The 20,585-nt window shown below is 40.7% G+C and overlaps 1 protein-coding gene across 3 annotated transcripts in view; it reads right to left on the bottom strand.

Moving 5' to 3' along the window:
- LOC130683389 (monocarboxylate transporter 1-like) overlaps window positions 1-20,585 on the bottom strand; it is an 88,204-nt gene that overhangs the window by 3,534 nt on the left and 64,085 nt on the right. Inside the window, exons 1-5 of one of the 3 annotated variants that reach the window (XM_057500529.1) lie at window positions 9,587-9,710; window positions 5,722-5,982; window positions 5,223-5,248; window positions 4,520-4,663; window positions 1,246-2,115 (exon numbers count right to left, since the gene is read on the bottom strand). In XM_057500529.1, the coding sequence (XP_057356512.1) occupies window positions 1,246-2,115; window positions 4,520-4,663; window positions 5,223-5,248; window positions 5,722-5,762 (1,081 nt within the window). In that variant the 5' untranslated portion in view covers window positions 5,763-5,982; window positions 9,587-9,710. Of the gene's footprint in view, window positions 1-1,245; window positions 2,116-4,519; window positions 4,664-5,222; window positions 5,249-5,721; window positions 5,983-7,822; window positions 7,970-9,586; window positions 9,711-20,585 lie in introns of those variants that run through there. The other 2 variants (XM_057500531.1, XM_057500530.1) reach the window with 2 other exon arrangements.

Genomic DNA, 20,585 nt, shown 5'->3' with positions numbered 1-20,585 from the left:
AACAGGATTCGCACCAGCAAGAAGGGTCAGGAAGGTGTCTCCTAAAGCGTAAACTAAGCTGGCTGGACTTCCAGGAGGAAAGGTGTTATCTAGGAGAAAGGGGATGGGAAAGGGTCCAGGTGGAGGACAGCATGAGAAAACAGAGGTGGTGGGTAGGAAGCATAGGGTGCAAGGTGAGGGGACGAAGGAACAGGGCTGCTGGAACAGAGAGTGAAAGGTGAGAGACAGGCCATGGGGCTGGGAGACGGATGTGCCAGGCCACGCAGGCCTTGTAGCCCATGCTAGCCTAGCCATGCTAGGGAATTTGATCTTCACCAGAAGAGTGGAAGCAACTGGAGAGTTCTAAAGGACTGAAGAATGGCTAGAGTGGATAATCAGTTGACCATTAGGAGGCTACTGGAGCAGCCCATTTGGGAAACAGGAGCTGTGAATAAGGGTGGTGGTGTGATGGAGAAAATGGGAAGATTAGAATAAGATTTAGGAGTTGAAAACTGATAGGTCTTAGAATCTCCCTGAGTGTAGGGAAGAAAGGGTGAAGCAGTTTGGAAAAGTCAGTAGTGAAACTTCTATTTCCTTCCTTCCTTTACAGTGTAACCTCACTGATATACAGGAGCATATCCAGAGGAAGTCCAAATTACTAATGCATTTTGGGTTAATAATACTAAAATATAAGCAACTTGATATTCTTAGAAAATAATCACCCAGCTTTGTGGTTACTAGCTGTGTGATATTGGGCAAGTTATTTCACTCTAGAAGCTTCTATGTCTTAACAATCCTCCCCCATATGCTTGTGAGATATGACAGGATATATAAAATGATTGAGACAGTCTCTGGAATACTGTGAGCCCTCACCTGGTAGCCATTTTTATTATTTTAAATATTACTACTGAGATAAATTCCAATAGGAAAGTGAAATCACCAACACTATTTTAAATGTGGAGTGTATTATACACTTTTTTTTACAATGAAGGAGTTAGTTTTATAGTCAGAAAAAAATATTTTAACAAGTAAGTTTGTAATAGTTTTGATTCTCTTTCAGGATGATGGTTCACTTTTATTCGATTCTATAAGTATATGGGCAATTATGATGTGCCAAGCATTGCGCCAGCACCGAGGGCACAAAAATGAGAAACATTTGCTCTCTGCCCCCAAGCAGCTCACTAATCCCTGCTTTCTACCACCTTCCTAAACTTCTGTGTCTGTTTTATGTTAACAGAACCAGGCAGATAGGGTGACATACTATACCTAAGAGGGGTGGCCCCAGAAGGATAGGACAGCATTCCACAATGGTCACCAGTCCCACAGCGCTGGAGAACCTCTGGGGTCCAACGAGGTCCATCAGTGTTTCAAACAGTACAGAGCTAAACCACCCAAATGCAAATCCAAGGCATCCCGCATAGACACAGAACCCAACATAGCTGGAGGACAAAGGTGCTAGCAGATGACACACTCCATTTGCAATAATAGAAGCAGCAAAAAAATACTGCACTCGAGGTCTTACCCACTTTGTGTTGGCTACAAGTCCCATAGAAGGTCTGGCTACCATGTCAACAAAAGCCAGAATGGAAAGAAGGAAGGCAGCCTTCTCACTGGAGTGATGCTGACTTTTGGCATAACTACTAAGAAAGATTAAAGGTGCAGACCGCCCAAAAGCCATTAACACATTCCCAGAGACATATAGTACAAAGCCTCTGTGGGTGAACAGGGGTAAGTCCAGAAACTTGCTAAATGTTTGAAAAATTGATTGTTTCTCCTGTTTGGGGTTTATGGCATTATATTCTGTATTTGCATCATCCGCCCCTTTTATTGCATCAGGTTTTCTAGCTTCCTGAAAGGATTCTTTAGACCTATCTTTCTTCCCTGCTTCTGTCAGCTTGGCCTCTAATGGTTGCATTAGGGCTCCAGCCACACAGCAGTTTAGTAGGATGCCCACAAGGATTAGGAAGCTTCCTCTCCAGCTAAAGATACCATAGAGAGCCTGATTGAGGGGGACCAAGATAGACAGACACACGGGGCTGCCTGCCATGGCCAGTCCATTTGCCAATGGTCGCCTCTTGTAGAAATACTTGCCAATCATGGTCAGAGCAGGATTCAAGTTGAGGGCAAGCCCAAGACCTAGGAACAAGGGGAGAAAAGGAATCCCATACTCTAATAAAGTGTCAGAAGCATACTTGTTATTAATTAACTAGGCAAAGAAACTGAATGGAAAGAGTTCAAAATCATCATTATGAGAGAAGCTATTATAACTAGTTGATCATTAAGTGGACTATTATCAAATAAATACAGACATTAAGTCTCTTAATGCAGCAAGTACTAAACTCATAATGTAACATTAAAAATTTTTTTTGTTTTAGTAACCAAAAGGTTAATAAATATAGCATCATTTATTTCAAATTTTAACTTGAGGAATAGGAAATGGAAATAGAAATACAAAACAAATAGGAATAGAATACAAAAAGGGGAGGATAACTGAGTGGAGGGGCAGAGGAAGGAAAAGAGAGGGAAGGGAAGGGGAAGAGAAAATATTTTTGGACAGTAAAACACAACACTGTCAAGATTAATACTACTTTCATACACCATTAACATATTGCAATTTATATGAAAATGTCAATGAATTTTATTTTTCAGATGAGGTAAGACTTTAGAACACACCCAGAGAACAAATGCTAAAAAATGTTTGAAAAGTATAAGCACTAGGTGAGACCAACACGGATATATAAATATATTGTATAGCTACAGTAATTAGAACAGTGTGGCACTTATTCAAAAATACAAAAACTGATCAATGAAAGTGGACAGAAAATTCAGAAATCAAAAGATACACTTAACAAGGGACAAATGGATTTTTCAATCAATGGGGCTGAGACAATTATCCTAATAACCTCCTAGGTGGTCTCCCATTCTTGCTTCCCTACTAGGTTAACCAGATTAGAATGCTCCCCCCATTCAATCTCTCTAACCACTGCCCACCCACAGATTTTCACTCTGGGTTAGAAAGCTCTGTGCTTTGGTCCTTACCTACCTCCCTGCCTTCGTCTCAGTCTGTCCTCACATGTGCTAAGTACAACCGTGCCTCTAGATTTTAACAGAACTGGCTCCTGGTTATCCCTCAGATCTCAACTCAAAGTCACCACCTCTGAGAGGCCTCCCCTTTAGAGGCCATTTCAAACTTTCTCTACCAAAATTCTCTAAGTCTTTGAAAAGCACTTATTACTACTACCTGATACTTTTCTTACTTATTCACTTACTTACTTGCCTGTTGATTGTCTCCTTCCCTCCACTAATGAGAAGGCATCTTGCCTGTCATGTTGACTATCCTCCCAGAGCTTAGAATAGTGCCTGGCATATAATAGGGACTCAATAAATACTTGTTGAATGAATTAGCACATGAAGTAATGAACAGGCTAAATCATCATGTAGGAACAAATAAAGATCTATCCCTTTTTATATTATTCAAGTATTCTGGGTTGATTAAAATATTTCAATGTTTAAAAATTTAATTTGGTGAAAGCACAGATCCAAAAATATTTGTTGTTTACATTATCTCAGATCCTGCAGGTGGGGCTGTAAATTATTATACCCTTTCTAAAGAAGTATTTGGCTAATCATACCAAAACTCTTTTCTTTCAGTAATTCCACATTTACAAATTTATCCTAAGGAAACTGCCATTTTCACAAAGATATATAGACACATTATCATATAAATACTGTTTATTAATGGTGAGAATTATAAACCACATACATGCCCTTCAATCAGAGAATGGTGAAATAAGCTACAGTATATCCATCCAATGGAAACGTAATAACTGCTAAAGTATATTTACTTAGTAGGGGAACTATGCACATGATGTATTAGTAAGTCAAAAAAAACTGGCTACAAACAATACATAATCTCATCCCTTCTTGTTCAAAAAAATTATTAGTGTGTGTGTAGAAAAATGTATGTGTAGATATAATCAAAATATTAATGGTGGTTTTCTCTGAATTGTAGAGCTATTGGTGATCTACATTCTTTATACTCAACCATTTCTTTGTCTTAATTTAGCTATTAGAAAGGGCAGGGCAGTGTTGTGTGTGCCCTCAATTCCTTGAAAATGTATTTGGCTTCTCTACCAGAAAATTCCTGCTTTGAAGCTGACATTCTCTCTTACTTTAATTTGAGCCAATTTCTTCTTGGGTCAAAGGGGTAAATTAATGGGAATAGCTGAGGAGCACCCTTTTAAGAACTTGTCATATCCCCTTTACCTATATTCCAAGGACAAAATAAATAAATAAAAGAAAACTCTCTTTTAATCTATTTATTCAATAAAAGATAATCATCCCAAAGTGCCAGAACTTTCTTTAAAGACATACGCTTTTTTGTTACCATTAAATTAACATATCTACAGCTCCTAAATATAGTTATCTGGTAATTCTTCTAACAAAGATCTTTCATTTCTTAGAAACATTGGCAGGTGAATTCTAGAAACAGTCCAAAAAAAAAAAACTAATGCTTGAAAACACGTCAGTAGCAACTCACCTCCAATGAGTCCAATGCACAAGTAATGTCCCTGCACAGTGTTACAGAAGGAGGCTGCAATCATGCCACAGCCTGACAGGCAGCTGCCAACAATCATGACTGGATGACTGCCATATTTATTCACTAGGATACTGCTGAAAAGACCTAGGAGAGAACAAGCAACTTAATGTAGAGGAGAAGCCCACCCCTCACATCCACATCTTGCCAGGTCTTAACTGACATGAAAGGATGTCAAGACATAAATACCCCATCCCACTAAATAAACATATAAAACAGAAGACAGCAGTACGGAATACACTATCTTCATCTCAGAACCACACCTTTTTGTAATGGGAAAGACACAGCATTGATTGTACATCTTCTATATTTTTCTAGGTACAGCTAGAATTCATTGGATGGATTTTAACTAAAGTATGAAAGTCTTTATCTCTTTTAAGGTAGAATAGGCTACAAATACTCTGATCGTAAGTGTTTACAGGATTCTTCATGTAACTGGGATATTATGAATATATACGTAACTAGTGTGCCTGTTTTAAATTTTTTAGATGGTCATCTAGAGCAAACACACATGAATTAGATGTGTGAGCAAGTCTGATCAAACTTCTGACTTTGGAACATATTTACAAACTACCTGAAATGTAATTTGTTTCTCAAAGAGAACAACAAAACTGAAACAGAACTACAAAACAAATTGAATGCCTACCATCACCACTTTTCTTCAGCATTATACTGGAGGTCCAAGTCAGCGCAGTAAGACGGGGGAAAGAAGATGTAGGGAGAGGAAGAAACGAAACTATCAGTATTTGCAGAAGATACGCTTGTTTGTCTGTCTAAAAACTTTGAAATGAATCTACCATCAACTATTGGAGATAACAAGAATTTAGCAAGGCTACAGGATATATAATTAACATACAAACATAATTGGTTTTCTGTATATCAGCAACCAACACAAAACGATTTTTAAATGTTATCCTTTACAGTGACATCTGTTTTAGTATTAGAACTGACCTAACAAAAACACAGTTGCTAGTTGCTATGTAGCCTTGATTGTTAAAGGGAATAGAAGATATGATTCTAATTACATAGTTTCAAGATGTAACATTTCTAAGATTTCACTATAAAGCCATTAAGAACAAAGTACTCAATGCAGAACTTTCGTCGCTTATTGAAAGTTAAAAGAGCAGGTCTTCGTGGATGCTTACCTCCAGCATACTTGAAAGCAAACATGATGGACGACAGCCATGACACCTCGCTGGCACTGGCATGAAATATTTCTTCAATTTCTTTGTAAAATACAGTAATAGATTTGCCAAAAGCAAAAGAGAAGCCGACAGAAATGAAAGCTCCAACGAGTACCGCCCACCCCCAGCCTCCATCTGGGGGTGTGTGTTCAACTGGACCTTTACTTGACGGTGACATTGTAAGTAAAGATGAATTCTCAAATGCAGTTCAAATTTAAAAATCTTGAAATAAAATAGTACATAACAAGTAGGTCAATAACAAAGCACTCCCATAATTACATTCATGTTTCAAATAACTGAAATGCTTTTCCATGTTGTTTTCTGTGAATACCACAGAAAATGTCAGTCATTGTATTGTCCAAAATTTTTATAGGCTTGAAGTTAAAAATTCACCATTACTTGAACCAAAATCCTTTTCAGTAAATGTAGTATCATTTCTTCATATTTATAAGCATACATGTTTTAATAATAGATATCAGTAATTTTCCACATTACCTAAGATAACCAAATATTCATTTGGCTTATCTGCATGCAAAGCTCACAAGTACACTATAGAAGATTCACAATTTAATATTTCCTTTATAATTTCTCTACTTTCCCAAAAATGTAGTTTGTAATACCCAGTTTCTATGTTTTCTAGAATTTATAGGCTGACTTAAAAGTATTGGGAAGAACTTCATGAGATATATGGCAATTTCCAAAAGAAAAGATCATTCCAAATGTAAGATTCTCTTTTAATGAACTGGGACATTATCACAGTAAAGTTTGCCTTTCATCGAGCTTCTTATATTTAAATTAAGGTATTCTTTTTCTATTTTCTGACTTAACAGATTCATAATGATAGCTGATTAATACACATAAAATCTGCAAAATGAACCCAGTATCAGAAGTTTTAAATCAAATATTTTCCCATTTCTTCTTAAGTCCCTTAACATTACTGAAGAACATAGAAAAGGAAACATAATGTGATTATGAATTACTAGCAGGGGAGAGGTTGAGAGCAGATTTACCAGTCAACTTTAGAGATATTAAGCTCCCCTTTGATTTTCTTAAACTAACTTCTATTTTATGTGAAGATTTACCCTCCATCAGTATGTATGTAGCCATGCCCATTCCAGCCACCTTAGCACTGCACGGAGTGGTGTTGTGCAGTGTCAATACTATACAGGTCAGTGACAGCAATCTTATTTTTTATCATTATATTTCTTAGTCTTTAATATAAATACTAACCTTCTACAGAAGTCAATGTTTAATTAGCTCACATTCTAACCAATCTATACATTTCAAATATAATTTTAAAAGTGATCTTGTAGAACAAAGCTGGAGGTATCATATTTCCTGATTTCAAACTATACTACAAAACTATAGTAATCAAAACAGCTGGTACTGGCACAAGAATAGATTCATAAATCAATGGAACAGAATAGAAAGCCCAGAAATAAACCCACACCTATATGGTCAATTAATATATGACAAAGGAAATAGGAGCATACAATGGGAAAAAAGACAGTCTCTTCAATTAATAGTGTTGCAACAACTAGACAGCTACATACAAAAGAATGAAACTGGATCATTGTCTTACACCATATACAAAAAAAACCTCAAAATGGATGAAAGACCTAAATATAAGACATGAAACCATAAGACTCCTAGAAGAAAACAGAGGCAGTAAACTCTTAAATATCAGCATTAGTAATTTTTACCTAGATAGGTCTCCCCAGGCGAAGAAAACAAAAGCAAAAAACATGTGGAACTACATCAAATTAAAAATCTTCTGCACAGCGAAGGAAACCAATAAAACTAAAAGGTAACCTACTCTATGGGAGAATATATTTGCAAATGATATATCTGCTAAAGAGCTAATATCCAAAATATATAAAAAACTCATACAACTTAACACCAAAAAAATCTGAAATCATCTGATTAAAAAGGGATAGAGGACCCGAGTAGATGTTTTTCCACAGAAGACATACAGATGGCCAACAGACACATGAAAAGATGTTCAACATCACTAATCATCAGGGAAATGCAAATCAAATCATGATGAGATATTGTCTCATACCAGTCAGGGTTATGGTCATCTTCATTACTCCTACTGAATAAAAATGCTACGAAACCTCCACTAGCACCCTCTTCACACCCAGTTGTTTTGAGGCCAACTTGAGAAAATCAGTCACAAAGAGGAATTGAGCAGAGCAGGTTGTTTTTAATTTTCTTGAAAATAAAAATGTACGAGTTGAACTCCTCACATAATTAGCATCATAGTTTTAATAGTATTACATAAAAATATATCAAGTTTTGATGACTAAAGACCACAAATTAATATTTTATTTCAAAGGTTTATTCATCATTCTGGAAGTTTTCATCCCAAGTTTGAGACCCTTAAATTTGTCTCCTCTTAGTTCTTTCCTCTATAAACAACTGTTTAATAGTCCGTGAATGGGTCTGAACATCATTATAGCCCCTATGTGTCTGAGCCCATTACTTCACTGAAGGAATAAAGTTATTTTGTTTTTGTAGAGGACCAGATAATCCACAAAAGGCTAATAAATTCAGTATTGTTTGTCTAGCATTATTATTACTTACACAAAGCACACATAAGTGGCTCCTTGCAAAGTCGTTTTAAAGGGAATTTTTGGATACTAAAGAAGTATCAAAAAGGAAACTTTGTTACTCAAAACATAATCATAGGTTAAACTTGACTTTTTATATGCTAATAACATAAATCCTAAAATGTATTTTCATTCAGATAAAAATCACTTCTTTCATACTTCCTGTAACTTCAACAATCTATTTCACTATTCTGAAAAAAACAAAAAGTAAACTGTTAATCTGCTGTCCTTCCATTTCCTGCCTTCTACAAGACAAACTACAAACATCAGCATGGTGCAATCACAGAGGGAGGCAAACAGGTGCATGTGCAGAGCCAGCACCCCAAATCTGAGACACCAACATCTAGGGGGTACTGGAATTGGCATGACAAAGGCCTGCACTTTAGAGTGGGTTTCTTCAGACACAGTTTCGGGGTAACTGAAATAAAGCAACTGAGGTGAATGGATCCACGAGAAAACAGTACTCCACAGGTCAGGGTAATTACCCCCACAGTTGCCCAAATTACACTGTTCCATTTAACTGTGTTACCGGGACTGCAAAGATAGTCACTACTTTAACGAGGAAACTCGCCAGAGGGAACTTAAACTTACACTAGGAGAGAAAGTAGGCAAAAACAGCGTAACTATAGTAAAGGTTCACATAATACAGAAAGAAAGCGAGGAAGAGAGAGGGAGGGAGGGGGGAAGACAGAGAACACAATAGGGAACAGGAAAAACCAGGATTTGAGGAACAAAAGTAATTTCAACAGACAGAGCAAAGTCACGGAGAACCAAGGATCGGGGAGCATTCAGTTTGTCAGGATAAATTTAAGAAGAGGAACAGATAAGACTTTAGAGACTAGAAGGTTACAGGCGGCACAGCACAACTCAGACAAAATACCGTCCCTCCAGAAGCACCGCTCGTCCTTGCACAGTCTGGCCCAGGGCTTGAGGTTAATCAATCCTCTGACTTTACAGCTCAGGTCATTCTTCCAAATCAAAAGCACCGCGGGTGGAGATGAAGCGATTTTCCCCGGGTCACCGCGACCTCATGCCTCTGCCGCAGGCGGCGGTCAGCACACCTGCCCGAGCCGCCGTCCCCGGCCGCTCCCGGCTCTGCGGTGACCGTATCGGGCACCTCCGCCCCGCGGACACCAAGGCCTCCGCTCCCCCGGGGCCCCTTCCCACCCGCCAGGGAAGCCGCCCCGCACCCCGCCGGCCGTCACCCCACTAACCGTTATGCGCGGCGCGCGGCTCCTGCGTGTCCGGAACGCGGCGGCGCGGGCGCAGCTCCCCTGGGCGCGTGGCAAACCCCACGCCGTAGCTGCTCTGCAGGCAGCGCTCCGCGCGGGGGGCGCCGCGGCCTTATACCCCGCCCGGCCCGGCAGGCGCTCGCCCCCGCCCCTCCGTGCGGTCCGGCCCGCGCGCAGCTCCGGGCGCCCTCTGCCGGCGCCCCGCGTTTCCCGCCTCCCTGCAGGCCCCGCGCGCGGGACCCCGGCGTCGGCCTCGCCTCGGCCTCTGGCGGAGAAAACAGAGAAGCCACAGAGCGCGGCGAACGGGCCCCCAGGGGCCGGACTCAGGTGTCGGGGCGATGGGCGCGCGGAGGAGTCGGGAAGCGACCAGAAGAGGAGGCACTGGGCAGGGTTTGAACGGACGCGGGCGCGCCTCGGGCCCGGGCAGCGGGGAAGGGGCCCCGGGGCCGGCGGTTGGGAGCGCGCGCTGTGGCCCCGCCGCTTGAGTTCAGCGACCTCGGGGAAGGCACTCGAACCTTCAGGGCCTGTTTCCTGTTCTCTAAGTGGCACCAGTAACAGAACCGACCTCGCAGGTGCTTAACTAATGTTGATAAGCGAAATTAGGGAATTTACCTGGGCTCTTTGATGAATGGTACATATTATTAAACACATAAGTTGGGAAAGAAGAGCAGGTCAGAGTGGCCAGACTGTTCCCAAGGGGGAGGGTGTGTTTGTTGGAAACGAAGAAATGAGAACGCAGAGGCCAGATTTTTATAGACACTGAACATTTGGGAAAGGTCGTAATTACAGATAAATTTTCCGGGGGTGGGGCGGGCAGATTGATTATATGCTAAGCGCTTCACTTGAATCCACAGGACCCTGTGAGGTGGATAGTATTAACATTTTGAAGTAGGTACTATGAACTTTACAACTAAGGACCTGAGGCTCAGAGAGGTTGAACAGTTTTCCAGAGGCTACAGAGCTAGCAGTGGCCAACATCTGAAGTCAGACTCTAGAGCCTGATTTTGTATTTACAGCCGTTGTAGATTCTTGAGCAAGTCCAGCTACTGAAGTGTATCTGTTGAAATCATTAAATAATCTAGGCTTTTAAGAAGTACCAAAAATTTTAAGTCAAGACCCTGTCTTCCAAGAAATTAAAAATTCCTCAAGGAGACAAATGTGCTAACGTTTGTTGAGCATTTGCTGCATGCCAGGACCCTGTCCCACCACTTACTGCACCCCACCCCCACCCCCACCACACACACACACACACACAAACACACACAGACACACACACACTTAATTCTCACTACAACCCTGTGAGGCAGGACTTCAATTTCTGTTTTGCAGATGAAGAACCTGAGATTGGGGGTGAAGTGGGAATTGAGAAATCAGGTTATAAAGATCCCATGTGCATCCCCTTCACCCATTCTGCCTGTTTAATAGCAGAGTTTTTAGTAACAGTTCAACGTGTCAGTAGAGAGGGTAGAATCCATGGTGAAGTACTGCTTATGAGCAATAACTGCTTTTTTCCCTTTGATAGATTTAGGGAAGGAAGGGGCTCCAGCTCAGTGGGCAAGCAGCACCCTACACAGCGGTGCTTGGGATCGGTAGGGTGGCAGCAGCATTTGGGGTGGATGGCAGCTGGCTGGGTCAGGGAGACCCAGTGGAAGACTCTGGTTCAGGGGCGATTTTATAAGCAGAGTGGAAAGAATAGTGTAAAGTGATCCCCAGGAACCTTCTGAAAGAAGGCTTATAAGGCAGCAGTCTGGTGGGCTCACAATACGGACTTAGGAGTCAGACTGCCAAGTTTCCAAAAAGCAAAGTACCTACTTCAGGTTGTTATGCAAATAAATTTAGTGTTTATGAAGCTTTGGCTCACAGTGTAGCATATACCAAGTGCTGAATAAGTATTGGTTTAAAACAAATAAATAGAAATGGAAAGTAAGAGAATGAGTCCATTTACAACAGCAGCCCCAAGAATAAAATACCTAGGCATAGACCTACAGAGGTTGCAAACAGTTTAGGCAACTGTATAATCTGAAGAAACAGAGCCCACAAAACTGCCCTTACTTTAGGAAACCAAGTGCAAGTTCAGGGTCCCATCTGGACACAAATCTTGGGATTCCCACAACCACCCTCAGGCTCAATAACTTGCTAGACAGAATAAGAGGACTCACTGAAAGCTATTACACTCACAATCATGTTTATTTGAGGGAAGAGATATGTTGAGGAGGAAAAATTTTCCTCTATTCTTCAAGGTTCCTCTAGCTGATCTAAGAATCAAATTGGTATGAGACATTAACAGGAGAAAATCGAATTTAATTATGGGTATATGGGGAATCCACACAGACATGAGATTCCAAAGACAGTCAGGCAAAATTATATATATATATGTATATGGCATCCTTAACTAAGGGAGAAAGGGTAGGGCTCTGCAGTTTCAAAGGGAAGGAAAGCAATATATAAGAATGTGAAGAGTAAATGCTTGGTAAAGAAGTGTTTATGGGGTCCCACAGAAACAATGGGACACTGGGATTTTAACAAACAGGCTTTGCTGAATTCCTCCTTGTCCTCTTTGCCTTGTTCATATACTGTGATGGAGTTATCTATGGTGTTAGTTCTGGGCCTGGACCAGGTCCTCCATCTAAATCCTCTTAATGCAGTTAGGGGTAAGGTCAACGTTTCTTCTGAGTCTTCTGGGCCTTGACTATTTTCAGCTCCAAATACTGTGCCTGCCAATGTGGCACATCTTGTGGGGGTGAGGTGGGGAGGGCCTTCCCTTGGCCCCAACAGACACACTGAAGTCAGGTAAGGGAAGAGTAGCATAGCGTGCAATCCGGAAGACTGGGAGGTTCCAAACTCTATGTTCTGGCTGTCTCCTCCCTGTGGAGTCCTAGATGGTGCTACCTCCTCCCAGTTGTGATGTGTGACAATGCTCAGAGTTTTAACTGCCATGGAAGGCAACTTAACCCTGGTGTCCAGCCAGCATTTTACTGTGTCTTCATTACTTGGCCTGTATCATTGCCTAAGTGCCTGAAATCAAATCTCCAGCCCACCCCTCCTTCCCAAAGTTGAACTGTTTTGTGAAACAAAGTCCTAAGTCTCCAATCACGTTTGGTCTCGCATTGCCAGCTGCCACCCTGAGGCATTTCATTAACATGAAATATAAAGGTGCCCATCGTGAGACACCTCATTAGCATAAACTATCAGGGTTGGTCTGAGGGACCCACTATGAGTTACAAAGACAATTTTTTTTATACTTGATTTATATGTGAATCCCACATTTCTCCCTTATTATTATTATTATTATTATTTTTTAATAAAAGGCTGAAGTGGTAGGTAGATGCAAGATAAAGATAGAAAACATAATTTAGTGCTGTAAGAGGGCAAATGTAGATGATCAGGTCTGTGCCTATAGACTAAGTATTAATCCAAGGTAGACAAGGGCAACAAAACATCCACGGATGCAGAAGATTTCTCTCAAAACAGTGGGGGGTGAAGTTCTAAGCCTCACCTCTGTTGATCCCCAATTTCTCACCTGATAGTCCCCCTGCGACTGTGCCTGTCTTAGGTTGTTCCTCCCTTGAGGAATCTTACCCATCTCTGGCTAACCAGTCATCTTCCGGGGCCATACAGGGAAACGTAAAGTTGGTAAGAGAGAGAGAAGCAATATTCTTAGAAAAGGTTAGCTTTTTACTTCTTTGCAGATTTATGCCCTGTGGCTTCTATGCCCAGCATTTGTCTTGAGGTATCTTTACCACTTGGAAGAATTATGATACTCAGTAATTTTCGATATGAGACACAAATTAATCTACAATTACATGAAGAATATTATGTTTACTAGGCTCTCCCCTATACCAAGTCCCCCCCACAAGCCCCATTACAGTTACTGTCCATCAGCATAGCAAAATGTTGTAGAATCACTACTTGTCTTCTTTGTGTTGCACAGCCCTCCCCTTTCTCCCACCCCCCACATTATGCATGCTAATCATAATACCCCCTTTCTTCTTTGCCCCCTTTATCCCTCCCTACCCACCCATCCTCCCCAGTCCCTTTCCCTTTGGTACCTGTTAGTCCATTCTTGGATTCTGTGATTCTGCTGCTGTTTTGTTCCTTTAGTTTTTCCTTTGTTCTTATACTCCACAGATGAGTGAAATCATTTGGTATTTCTCTTTCTCCGCTTGGCTTATTTCACTGAGCATAATACCCTCTAGCTCCATCCATGTTGTTGCAAATGGTAGGATTTGTTTTCTTCTTATGGCTGAATAATATTCCATTGTGTATATGTACCACATCTTCTTTATCCATTCATCTACTGATGGACACTTAGGTTGCTTCCAATTCTTGGCTATTGTAAATAGTGCTGCAATAAACATAGGGGTGCATCTGTCTTTTTCAAACTGGAGTGCTGCATTCTTAGGGTAAATTCCTAGGAGTGGAATTCCTGGGTCAAAAGTAAATCTATTTTGAGCATTTTGAGGAACCTCCATACTGCTTTCCAGAATGGTTGAACTAATTTACATTCCCACCAGCAGTGTAGGAGGGTTCCCCTTTCTCCACAGCCTCGCCAACATTTGTTGCTGTCTGTCTTTTGGATGGTAGCCATCCTTACTGGTGTGAGGTGATATCTCATTGTGGTTTTAATTTGCATTTCTCTGATAACTAGCGATGTGGAGCATCTTTTCATGTGACAGAGACAATTCTTTCACTTGGGAAATTGCAAGGGTTAGGAGTCACCTCCCTGGAGCTTGGACACCAGCCAGACCTCCTTTTGATGAGGCTAAATTCCTTACTACACAAAGTTAGACACTTAAACACTGAATATTATAAAATGTTACTGAAGGAAATTAAAGAAGACCCAAATAAAGAGAAAGACATCCATGTCCGTGGATTAGAAGACTTAATATTGTTAAGATGGCAGAACTATCCAGCATGATCTACAGATTCAAAGTAACCCCTACTAACTCCAAAAGCCCCTTCTGCAGAGGTGGGAAAGATGATTTTCAGATTCACATGGAGTTGCACAAGATCCCAAATAGTCAAAATGATATTGAAAAAGAACAAATTTGGAGGACTCACACTTCTTTATTACAAAACTTACCACAAAGCTACTCTGATCAGAACAGTGTGGTACTGCTTTAAGGATAAAAATATTGGCAAATAGAATAGAATTGAGAATCCAGAAATAAACTTATTAATCTATGGCCAGTTGATTTTCAGAAAAGGTGCCAAGATCATTCAGTGGGAAAAGAAAAGTCTCTTCAACAATGGCACTGGGACTAGATATCCATATGTAAAAGAATGAATGTGTATTCTGTCTTAAACCATATACAAAAATTAACTCAAAAAGGATTAACCAACAACCTAAATGTAAGAGCTGAACAGAGCTCTTAGGGTAAAACATAAGTGATATCAAAAGAGGAGCAAAAAAAGAAAGAGCAAGTAAGTCGGATTTCATCAAAACTGAAAGCTTCTGTGCATCAAAGGATATTATCAAGAAACTGAAAGGCAACCTTCAGAGTGAGAGGAAATATTTGTAAATGAGGGTTTAATATCTAGGATATAAAAAATGCTTACAACCCACAACAAAAAGACAACTGAGTTAAACAATGAGCAAAGGACTTGAGTATTTTCCAAAGAAGATTCATAAATGGCCAGCAACTATATGACAAGATACACAGCTCTAATGATACTAGTCATTGGAGAACTGCAAATAAATCAAAACCATGAGACCACTTCACTAATGACGCTATATCATGTTGCTACACTGATGGAGTGATTGCAATGGATGGGGTGGGGGGACTTAATAATATGTGTGAATGTTGAAACCACAACGTTACTCATGTGAAACCTTCATAAGATTGTATATTAGGTGAGAGGATTAAAGATGGTGGTGTGGGAGGTGAGACAGAGGCCTCCTCCTAAAATCACATATAATACAAAAAAATAATACAACTAATCTTGAAAGAGCAACAGGAAAGAGGGCTGTGCCAGACTGCATACACCTGGAGAAAAGAATAGACCTCACGGAACAGGGTAACGTACCAAAGCCATGGCCTGGCAGTACCCAAACCCTTCCCCTGCCCCAGCTCACCAGTGGGAGGAAGAGAAATAGAGTGGGTATGGAGTGTGGGCCTGGGACTGCTGAACACCTAGCTCTGGAGATGTGCTCTGGGAGCACAAACCTATATTGCATAGTGCTCTGATGAATAGGGGGGTTGGAAATCTAAGAATACCTGGAGAGACTGAGATTCCAGCCACTTATGGAAAACAGGGATCCATATCTGGCTGTTCTGAGACAAAAGAAAGGCAGGCAGTATGAGAGACTTCCTAACAGTGAGAAGGCTGGCAAAGGTACAAGGATTGCACAGAGCTTACTGCTCAGGAGAAAGGACAGGTAGACAAAATTGTCTGAGTGCACTCTGCACAGCAGGTTGGGAACTTTCATGATCTTCAGGTGCTCCAGCCCCCTGGCTGGGTACACAGCTCTAACGCCCCCCTCCGTGATATGCAGCATGCTGTGCCTTCCACCCAGCCAGCCTGCACCTGGCTCACAAACCAGCAAACCCTGCCCTGGCATCAGGCCAGCCAGAGGGAAGCCCCACCTACAGCACCTACAAACGCAAACCATAGAGGCTTATACCTGTGTGCTTGGCCCACTGGTTCTGGCAGTGGAGACAGGCAAAGCAGCCGGGAAGCAGGAAACAGCTCTTTCCTCCCCCGAGGCACGAATACCGCTCCCCTGTGACCGCCAACATTGCTCCAGGGGCTGAGCAGCTCCAGAGAGTAAAGCTTCTGGGCACTAGAGGGCGCCACATACAAATATGAAACGTCAAAGGAACCTGATTCAAAGCAAAATCATACATACCCCAGATTAAGAGTCAAATGAAAGCAAACTCATGAATATTCCTAAAAGAGATTTCAAAATAAAAATCATAAACATGCTCATGGAGGTACAGAAAAATATTCAAGAACTTAGTAATGAATTCCAGTCAGAGATCCAATTATTATGGAACAGAGTATCAGAAATGAAACATACAATGGAAGGTTTTAAAAGCAGATTAGATACGGTGGAGGAGATGATAAATTAAATAGAAATTAGAGAAGAGAAATACAAAGAAGCTGAGGCACAGTGAGAAAAAAGGATCTCTAAGAATGAAAGAATATTGAGAGAACTATGTCACTAAATCCAAATGGAACAATATTCATATTATAGGGGTACCAGAAGAAGAAGAAGAGAGAAAAAGGGGTAGAAAATATCTTTGAGGAGGTAATTGCTGAAAACTTCCCCAATATGGGGAAGGAGATAGTCTCTCAGGCCATGGAGGTGCACAGATCTCCCAACATAAGGGACCCAAGGAAGACAACACCAAGACACATAATAATTAAAATGGCAAAGAACAAAGATAAGGACAGACTATTAAAAGGAGCCAGAGAGAGAAATAAGATCACTTACAAAGGAATGCTCCATATTACTAATCATCAGGGAATTGCAGATTAAAACCACAATGATATATCACCTCATACCAGTAAGGATGGCCAGCATTGCAAAGACTAAGAACAACAAATTCTGGTGAGGATGCGGAGAAAGATGAACCTTCTTACACTTCTGGTGGGAATGTAAGCTAGTTCAACCATTGTGGAAAGCAATATGGAGGTTCCTCAAAAAACTAAAAATAGAAATACCATTTGACTTGGGAATCCCACTCCTTGGAATTTACCCAAAGAATACAACTTCTCAGATTCAAAAAGACATATGCACCCCTATGTTTACTGCAGCACTATTTACAATAGCCAAGATATGGAAGCAACCTAAGTGTCTATCAGTAGATGAATGGATAAAGAACAGGTGGTACATATGCACAATGGAATACTATTAGGCCATAAAAAATAAGCAAATTCTACCATTTGCAGCAACGTAGATGGAGCTGGAGGATATTATGCTCAGTGAAATAAGCCAGGCAGAGAAAGACAAGTGCCAAATGATTTCCCTCATTTGTGGATTATAACAATGAAGCAAAACTGAAGGAACAAAACAGGACCAGACTCACAGACTCCAAGAAGGGACTAGCGGTTACCAAAGGGGAGGGGTATGGGAGGGCAGGTCAGGAGGGAGGGAGAAGTGAATTGAGGGGTATTATGTTTAGTACACATGGTGTGAGGGGTCACGGGGAATACAGTGTAGTGCAGAGAAGACAAACAGTGAATCTGTGGCGTCTTACACTGATGGACAGTGACTGCATTGGGGTATGTGTAGGGACTTGATAATATGGGTAAATGTAAGTAACCACATTGTTTTTTCATGTGGAACCTTCATAAGAGTGTATAGCAACAATACCTTAATTAAAAAAAGAAAGTAAATAGGTGTGCTTTTTATAAAAAAAAAGGATTGTATATCAATGATACCTTAATTATAAAAACTCTTCAATTTACAACAAATGACTAATTCAAATTTTATAGTAGATTACCTCCTGGCATCTCTGAAATTCAAGCACTTACCTGATAATGTAAAAAAAAGAAAAAATGCTACTTCACACCCAATGGGATAGCTATAATATTTTTTTAAAGAAAATAAGTATTGGCAAGAATATGGAGAAATTTCTTGAAACCTTGTACATTGCTAGTGGGGGTATAAAATGGTGTAGCCAACATGGAAAGCATCTGGCAGTTTGTCAAAAAGTTAAATATAGAATAACTGTATGACCTAGCAATTCTACTTCTAAGTATATACCCAAAGAATTGAAACAGTATTCAAACAAATACTTGTACAGGAATATCCATAGCAACACAATTCACTATAGCAAAAAGTTGGAAACAGGTCAACCTCCATCACTGAACATATGAATGAACAAATGTGGTGCAGCCCTACAATAAAATATTACTTGGGAATATAAAAGAATAGAGTGGAGATACATGCTACAATGTGAATGAGCCTTGAAAATATTAAGTAAAAGAAGCCAGACACAAAGGTTCCAAATTATGTGAATCCATATCCACCCCAGGTACATCTGTGGAGACAAAAAGTAGTTTAGTGGTTGCCAGGGGCTGGGGAGTAAGAGAAAAGGGAGTGACTGCTTAATGGGTATGGAGTTTGCTTTTGGGGAAATCAAAATGATTTTGAGCTCATATATAGGTGACAGCTGTACAACAATACCACTGAAATGCATACTTTAAAATGTTTAACTTCATATCATATGAGTTTACCTCATATAAATGAATATGGAGAAACACGTTTTCCATGAATTTAATGACCGTATGTGTCCATAGGATCATATCTAATTTTGTAATTATAACTTTATATTCCTTTTTTTTTTGAAGGCAGTGAAGAGGACTGTTTGTTTAGAATTCTACATTTGCAAAAGCAATACTTGAATATGATAAGGCCAATACACACTGTTGCTGGGCAATCCAATCCGGAGAGGTTTCCCTGTGCGCTAGGTGAAGCCTATGAGAGGGTTCTTGACTTTGATCTAGAAAGACTTCACAAGCAGGTGGAACAGGTGCAAGTCAAGAGTAGTTTAATAAAGTTAAAGTACACGCTCAAGGAGGGAGTGTGGGCACGCTCCAGAGGGGAGCATCCTATAACTTTATATTTTTAAAGAGGACCAATGTGGTAGTTGGAATAAGCACTTCCCCTCCTCCTTGCCATGTCCATGTCCTAATCCTTGGAACTGGGAATATGTTATATTACTTGACAAAGGGGAATTTAGGTTGCAGACGGGATTAAATTAGTCAGTCAACTGACCTTAAAACAGGGAGATTACCTAGATTGTCGGGCCCAAGTAGTTAAGAGTCCTTCAGAGAGGAAGAGGGAGGCAGAGAGGTCAGAGTGACAAAGTGTGAGGAGGGTTTGACAGGCTGCTGGTGGCCTCGCAGGAGGAAAGGACACCAGCCAAAGAGTGCGGATGGCCTGGAGGGGGCAGGAAGGGCAAGGGGACGTGCCGCTGGAGAGCCTCCGGAAGGGAGCACAGCCCTCCTGACACCTTGATTTTAGCCTAGTAAGGCCTGTGTTGGACTTCTGACCTACAGAACTAAAAGAGAATAAACGTGTTGTTTTAAGCAACTAAATTTGTGGTAATTTGTGACAGCAATATAGAGAACTGATCCTGCCAGCATGAAAGTGGATGCTCCAGTCCCCACAAAACCTGTGTCTTCGCATTGACAGGGAATATGGTTATGAAGAATACAGGCTGTGGAGTCGGAAGGCCAAGTCCTGTAACTCACTAGCTGTATTACTATGGAAACTTCACTGAACTCTGCCAGGCCTCAATTTCATCACCAGGTACATTGGAGATAATAACACAAGCCTTGTTTGTTGTGAAAAATCAAAATGTAAAATAATTAATAAAACTTGGTAACTGTTCTGAGAGTGTTTATATATTGTGTTATATAAGTTATCAATAAAGGGTGCTTAGGAAGAAAAGGTCAGAAGTATCTCTAAGTTGGTTGGCTGGTAAAATAGAAATAGGGAAGGTAGGAAAAGGAATTGGTTTAAATGACTTGGAGAAAGCAGTAAAATAAAACAGGTAACAATTCTTACTCGGTTCGCAGATGTCATTCTGGTTTTAACACAGTACGAGGTAGGAAATGTAGAGCTTGGAGCTTGGAAATCCTATAGCCAAACCCCCACATTTGCATATGTGAAGCTGAAACCCTAAGAGGCTAAAGGACTTTCCTAAGGCCACCCAGCTAATGTATGATTTGACCCGGTGGATAAATATATCTCTGGACTTCACTGTGTGAACTTTAGTTAAGAAACTAAAAAAGTATTCCTGCACAGAAAAATCTTGACTTCACTCCAGAGGGGACACAGTGCCCTCTAGTGGCTGCTCTGCACTTTATCTACAAATCTCCATTACTTCCCACTTTTGAAGATTGAGAGCAGTTGGGAGATGGTACAAAGTAACCGTGTAGTTATTAGCAAACTCAGGAAGATTTCAAGCAAGTTTTCACTTCCGAAATTAGGAGAAAGGGTGAGAAACACCATTAAACAAAGGGG

This window comes from Manis pentadactyla, chromosome 4 (assembly GCF_030020395.1).
Source record: "Manis pentadactyla isolate mManPen7 chromosome 4, mManPen7.hap1, whole genome shotgun sequence".
In the NCBI taxonomy this organism is placed as follows: domain Eukaryota; kingdom Metazoa; phylum Chordata; class Mammalia; order Pholidota; family Manidae; genus Manis; species Manis pentadactyla.
This window is presented reverse-complemented; position numbering and strand designations above follow the sequence as displayed.